Consider the following 7407-nt stretch of genomic DNA (forward strand, 5'->3'; position numbering starts at 1 on the left):
ATGCTCCTCCCCAACTGATACTGTCAAGCAGTTTTTCTGCACTTCCTGGTAGACTTAACCCTTTACATGTTTAGACTCTTTGACAAGCTAGTTTAACCAGTTAAATGTAACTAAATGTCATCAAATGTAATCTAAGTCATCCCCAAAAGTAATTATTCATCATGAGAACAGTGGCGGTTCTACACCATTTCAGCTGGGGGGGGGGGGGCCAAGCTGGGGCCAGTTGTACTGTTAGAGGGGCCAGTTACATTAGATGTTATTGTTGTCATATCGTTATCTTCAGGCAAATGACCAAGTTCATAATCATCATCGTTGCCACTGTCTAATAACGGATGTAAAAAAAGAACGATAGCAAAATTAGTTGTGTAAAAATTATTTCATACTCCACATTTAGGGGGGCCACAAGGGGGTCCAAAATTGTCACAGGGGCACTGCCCCCCCCCCCCCCCCTCCAGAACCGCTAGTGCATGAGAGGACCATAAACATGAACTAGTAATGCTGCACACTCAAAGAAAGGTTAAAATCTCAGGTTTCCAGTGTAAATAGTTATAAATTGCTGTGGCGTAGTCACCTTTGAGGACACAAGCTCAAGTACACAGTACAAATATGGTGAAAATATGAAATGTTTTGTGTGATGTATTTCCTATTCAACAAAACACCCTAAAAAATTTAAATAAAAAGAATGTATGAATAAGGCTTGACATGACTTATGTGCTTTATAAATATAGTGTAATCAAATTATAAAACTACTAACTATAATATTTCACCTTTCACCTTATAACTGTAAAATACATATTATTTGTATGTTTAGTGTTAGAGAATATTTGCATATTTTCTAAAGGTCCCTCTTGATCAAAACATCTGCCCCCATCGCTGTGAACGTCTGACAGAGCTCCTGCTTGGCTTCCTGAACTCGTTAGGAACTCGCCTTTCATCTCATATTAATCTTGTCTGTTTATGACAAACAAAGTGTTTTTTGTTTAATATCTATAAATTATTTAAGGTGAATGGCTATAAATCGATCTCGGAATGTCCGACTGTGATGAAACCACTCTCCCCTGCTAAGCTACGATGTAACGATTGCAGGCGTGGGTTCAGCCAGGAGTTGGACAGTCGGAAGAGCGAATGAAATGGTAGGAGGGACATCCCAGGGCTCTGTGCAGGCAAGTTCTTACACACCGTTCTCAACAAACCATTTCTGTATGGACCTCGCTTTGTGCACGGCGGCATTATCATGCTGAAACCGCAAAGGGCCTTCCTCAAACTGTTGCCACAAAGATGGAAGCACAGAATCGTCTAGAATGTCATTGTATGCTGTAGTGTTGTAACGAGTGCGCTGAGAGTCGGGAAGCAAGTACAGGGAGTGAGTTTTTTAATAAATAAACAAAACAATATACACAAACCACCAACAACGTACCGACATGAAACAGAGTCAATAACACCTGAGGAAAGAACCAAGGGGAGTGACAGATATAGGGAACATAACCAAGGAGGTGATGGAGTCCAGGTGAGTGTCATGAGGCGCAGGTGTGCTTGACGATGGTGACAGGTGTGCGGGATAATCAGCAGCCTGATAACCTAGAGGTCGGAGAGGGAGTATACGTGACAAGTGTTAAGATTTCCCTTCACTGGAACTAAGGGGCTTAGCCCGAACCATGAAAAACAGCCCCAGACCATTATTCCTCCTCCACCAAACTTTACAGTTGGCACTACGAGTTCTGGGAGCAAACGTTCTCCTGGCATCTAGAAAACCCAGATTCGTCCGTCGGACTGCCAGATGGCAGAGTCCAATGGAGGCGAGCTTTACACCACTCCAGCCAATGCTTGGCATTGCGCATAGTGATCTTAGGCTTGTGTGCGGCTGCTCGGCCATAGAAACCCATTTTATGAAGCTCCCAACGAACAGTTCTTGTGCTGATGTTGCTTCCAGAGGCAGTTTAGAACTCGGCGGTCCCGTTCTGCGAGCTTGTGTGGCCTACCGCTTCCTCGGCTGAGCTGTTATTGCTCCTAAACGGTTCCACTTCACAATAACAGCGCTTACATTTGACCAGGGCAGAAATTTGACGAACTGACTTGGTATCCTATGATGGTGCCACGTTGAAAGTCATGTAGTGTATAATACAGTGGAGACATGGCCTCACTTATCCAATGACCTACAGATTAGTTAAGAGTTAGGGTTCTTTGAGAAAAGTAGGAAGTAGCCATTCGTTGCACACAACACAAGTTCTTATCATTTAGTCATTATGCTCCATTCCACCGTCCACTGTTCTGATGGTCGCTAGGCAACTCTCCTTTATGGTTGGACGTGAAACCATATTGGCCCCCTCTCTCTCTGGGTGATTGGTTTGTGTACTTCCATGTAGACAGGCGGTCTGGTTAAGTGGTGTGTGTGTGTGTTAGGGGACCTGTTCTCACTCATGCAGGTGAGGAGTGTAATTCAGTGGGAGAGGCAAAGTGCTGAGTGGGCTGGGCCTGGTTGGGAAAGGTCACAGTGCTCCCTGTCAGTGACAAACCCTCTGTACTCCACACCAACACCCACTCACTGGCCTTACACACACACACACTCTCTTACTCTCTCACACACTCATACTCACCCACACAGACTTGCGCTGTCATACACATACCCACACGCATACACTCACATTGTCACACACACAGATTCTCTCACACTAATATTCTTTCTCTCTCACTCACACACACACACACACACACACACACACACACACACACACACACACACACACACACACACACACACACACACACACACACACACACTCCTGTACACACTCTTCTCCCAGACAGCGGAGCCCTGCAGCGTGAGGGGACAGTCAGTGTGGTTGTGGTTCATCTAGCTGGACAGCTCCTCGTTACTTCTAATTAACTCCTCATTAATCATCCACTCAGCACTATCTTATTCTCTATCATGACAGACTACGTTTTGATTTTCCTTATTTTTTTTGTTCTTTTTTTTTTTAACGTTGTCCATTAAAAGGTTGGTTATATCTGTGGCCTCCTCCTCTGAGCTCAACCTTGGGCTCTCCTCTGACTCCTCTGTCACACACAGACACTCACCACAGACACTCGCCACAGACACTCGACACAGACACCCGCCACAGACACCCGCCACAGACACCCGCCACAGACACCCGCCACAGACACCCGCCACAGACACCGCCACAGACACCTGGCACAGACACCCGGCACAGACACCCGGCACAGACACTCGCCACAGACACCCGCCACAGACACTCGCCACAGACACCCGCCACAGACACCCGCCACAGACACCCGGCACAGACACCCGGCACAGACACCCGGCACAGACACCCGGCACAGACACCCGGCACAGACACCCACCACAGACACCCACCACAGACACTCAGCACAGACACTCAGCACAGACACTCACCACAGACACCAGTGATTGCAGCCCTCTACTGATTATTCTACAGATTTCACCTTTGTTTAAACCACAAGAATCTCTTTAGGTTGAAACACTATTTTTCGAGAGAGAACCTGGCTAGAAACTTACTAAAGACGTGGGATGAAGAGGAGCGTTAGGGTGGGAGATGCACCCCGATGTGCCCACTCTGTCGTCAGACTGTGAGGACAAAACTGACTTTTTGCTACAACCTAGAAAACATATCATTGGTTGTGATTATTGGTATGTTATTAATCACTGTTAATTCTTTGCTTTCTGCCCTGCATCTCTCATATAGTGATGTCCACCACCTCTGAGGCAGGGGGAGAATGAAAGGGAGAGGAGGAGAGGAAGGCACTTCCAGCACGTGTGCAACGCCTGGCACACAGATCTTCTCCTGACACACTGGCTTTACCGACTCTCGCCCACTAGGTGGCACCACATCCACTGTCAGACAGGTAAGAGTCAGTGGCTGTGTCCGAAATCTGTCTTGCCACTACTTACTAAAATGACATATCGTGTACTAATAGTACTACATACTATTTAGAACGTACTGTTTAGTAAAAATGTATGCATTAAGTAACAAATATCAACATACTTCTCATTCATACTGAGAAGGTGTCATCTAATGCAACCATCCCACTTGTTCCCCGCAATGTGTTTATTGTTGTCAAACACGTGAGTGTGAAAAGACGATTCTCTTCCTCGAAGGAGTGCAGCGAATTCTACTTGATGAAAAGTTGGAATGACATCCTGGCATTTGAAGACTACTCAATTTTCGAAATTTCACATAGCCGATTATAAAACGTTCTATTTTCATACACACAAAAAGCCTACCATTTAGAACTCAAGCAGCGTACTGTTATTCCCCATATGGTGCAGTTTAAAATAGCTGATGATCATTTAGGACTACTATGAAATCATACTATGACATAAGGAGGTCATATGTGCTCATGACAAGTCTTACATTACTGTATCATAACGTATTGTATGTTTTGGCTGTAGTGTTACATTACTTGCAGACAGCAAATGAGGAACGCATAAACTGGAGTGTATCTGTGAATCGACTTTGCTCTCTCTGAATCAGCTGGCTGTCAGTCAAGTGGTGGTGGGTAGGTTTGGCTAATCAGCACAGCCAATTCAGAGCCCCTCCCGCACCAACAGGACACACCCCTCTTCCGCACAAATACCCACCATCAAAGTAGTGAAGTAAACACACACACACAGCACATGCACATAACTTGTGTATACCTCTGTACACACGTTATGTATACTCTGCACCTCACACATCGCACACACAAACCAAACTACAGCTATAACACTTGTTTGTTGACATTTCAGGTGAGTATACCTTTTTCCAGACAAATGAAGCATGCACAGCTTAAATGTTGTGTGCCGGAATAATTTGGTCCAATAACATTACTAGTATCTTGTGGATACCATGATCGCACATATAAACAATCTAAAACATAGATTTCTAATGTTCTACAATAAATGTGAAAATATTCCATGAAAAGGGTTTTAAAGTTTCCGGAATTTCACAACCCTCCACAGACACAAACCTGACAGGTTGGCAATATATAAACACAAGAAGTGTGCTTGGAAATTGGGGAGTTTTTGTTCCTGCCTCATATGTTCAGGAATTACACTTAATTACATTAAAGTAGACGAGAGTTTCTCAACCCTGCACACACATACAATGTTATCACAACATAACTTTGAGTGACGTAGTCCTCTCTGTCGCCAGCCCCCTTTATAACCCTGGGTAGTGGGACAGCATAAAGAGGAGCACTCGAGCTACGCAGAACAGTCAGTTCTTTAAGACTACGCAGAACATTCTAGTCTTTTGCAGAATATATAATAAGAATGAAGGAAGTTCTAGCCTTGCTACTGCTGTCTCTGTGCTGCTGCCTGTCCAGGGGACTGGGTGATAATCGGGACAGTGAGGGGTACCAGGGGACTGGGGCTAGTCTAGCTGTCTGTCTGCCCGACACCTGTGCCCTGTTCAGGGAACTTGCAGCCATGAAAGAGAGATTAGGAACCATGGACCAGACGCAGGCTGCCCTGAAGGAAAGTTTTGGGGCCATGGGACAGAAACTGGGAGCTGTGGAGACCAAGCTACAGGGCAGTGAGAGTCAGGTGGAGGAGCTGAAGAAAGTGAATACAGGTAAGTAGCACAGAGATTTAACAAGCAAAGCATTCTGTGAAGTGATATACAGCTTCATACACTTATTCTTATTTCATTGATTTTAACTTTGTCTTATTGATTACTATTTTGAATACGATTCCCATAGGGCGGTGCACAATTGGCCCAGCGTTGTCCGGGTTTGTCCGGTGTAGGCTGTCATTATAAATAATAATTTGTTCTTATTTGACTTGCATAGTTAAATAAAGGTTCAATTTAAAAAAAATGATAATAATAATAAAAATTTGTTGAGTCTTTACTACACTGTAATGTTGAGGTTTTATTACGAAATATTTTCTGTTATAACAGCTCAAGAGGAAGAACTGAAAGCCTTGAAGAGCTTATCACCTGGTAAGAGCAAGGTTCCACTCTTCCTCAAAGTGGCATCTATCTATCGATGTCCTTCTTGATATCTACTTGACTGTTCGTTCATTAATTCATTCCTTCATTCGTTCCCCAGCCCAGGCAAAAGTGGCATTCTCTGTTGCTCTCAGAGACTCTGGCGGTGGGAATATTGGACCCTTCACCACCAATACCCCTTTACAGTACAAAAGAGTCTTCTCCAACTCCGGCAGTAGCTACAATCCTGCTACAGGTACTGTGTGTGTGTGTGTGTGTGTGTGTGTGTGTGTGTGTGTGTGTGTGTGTGTGTGTGTGTGTGGTGTGTGTGTGTGTGTGTGTGTGTGTGTGTGTGGTGTGTGTGTGTGTGTGTGTGTGTGTGTGTGTGTGTGTGTGTGTGTGTGTGTGTGTGTGTGTGTGTGTGTGTGTGAGTGTGCGTGTGTGTGCGTTGTCAATCAGGTAGTGTTATTTATCTTCCTTCATAGGCATCTTCACAGCCATGGTCAGAGGGATGTACTGCTTCCGCTACTCCATGTACAGCAACAACTCCGGCCGTCCCAACTCTGTCGTGTCTCTGATGAAGAACAGTGAGAAGCTGGTTACTACATGGAACACTGATGACAGTATGAATGTCCACGAAAGCGCTAGCAACGCAGCGGTAGTGCAATTGGAGGTGGGAGACAGTGTTTACATCCAGCTCTGGGCTAACAGGGTCGTCTACGATGACATTAATAACTATAACACCTTTACTGGGTTCCTACTGTTCACCGTGTAACAAGACCAGTTGATTTAACTGAGGTTTTGTAAAGATTAGACTTGATTGACAAGATATTCATTTGGCCACACGGTATAGGTTTTCAAAACAAATACATCATAACTGTATAAGAGTGAAACGAAAATTAAAGTGAATTGGCTTACTGTATTTTATCTGGTGGTTTTCTGGCCCCTTCCTGACTAAAGTGTTGAAGCAGATTTATTTGGATCTGTAAATTTCTCCTGAGGCCACTAGCTAGGGCATTACCTAATGTAATGTTATGAGAGGGTATTAGTGTGCTGCTGGTCCCTGTGCTGTGACAGTCAGTTGACACCATGGAAATCCTGTGGGCTGAGCTGCTCGCTGCTGCTGCCAGAGAGGCTGAATCAACGACACGACGTCTAAACAACAGGCCCGCTGCGGCCAAGGCCATTGTCTTACCTTTGTACTGACGTTGTGTGTGTATCCTGTGGATGCGCGTGCACACGTCATATATCACCACAGAGGAGCCATAATGACAAGCTGCAGGAACACTGAATGCATATAGTCGCTGGTGAAAGTCTACACACCCCTTGCGCAGTCTTAACATTTTGCTGCCTTCAAAATAAATCTTTAAAGGGATTCAATTCAACAAAAAAATCCTACCAATATACACAACCTACTCCACATTATCAAAGTGGAAGAGAAATTATAGAACACCCCCCC

The 7407-nt window shown here is 44.7% G+C and overlaps 1 protein-coding gene across 1 annotated transcript; it reads left to right on the top strand.

The window, feature by feature from the left end:
* Positions 1-5201: 5201 nt before the first annotated feature.
* LOC106563105 (complement C1q-like protein 2) lies at positions 5202-6870 on the top strand. The gene is made up of 4 exons (XM_014128330.3): positions 5202-5591; positions 5919-5960; positions 6070-6204; positions 6434-6870. The coding sequence occupies exons 1-4, from the start codon at positions 5291-5293 to the stop codon at positions 6721-6723; spliced, it is 768 nt and encodes a 255-aa protein (XP_013983805.2). The 5' UTR covers positions 5202-5290; the 3' UTR covers positions 6724-6870.
* The last annotated feature ends 537 nt before the right edge of the window (positions 6871-7407 follow it).

Source organism: Salmo salar, chromosome 11 (genome assembly GCF_965601325.2).
Source record: "Salmo salar chromosome 11, fSalSal1, whole genome shotgun sequence".
NCBI lineage: Eukaryota > Metazoa > Chordata > Actinopteri > Salmoniformes > Salmonidae > Salmo > Salmo salar.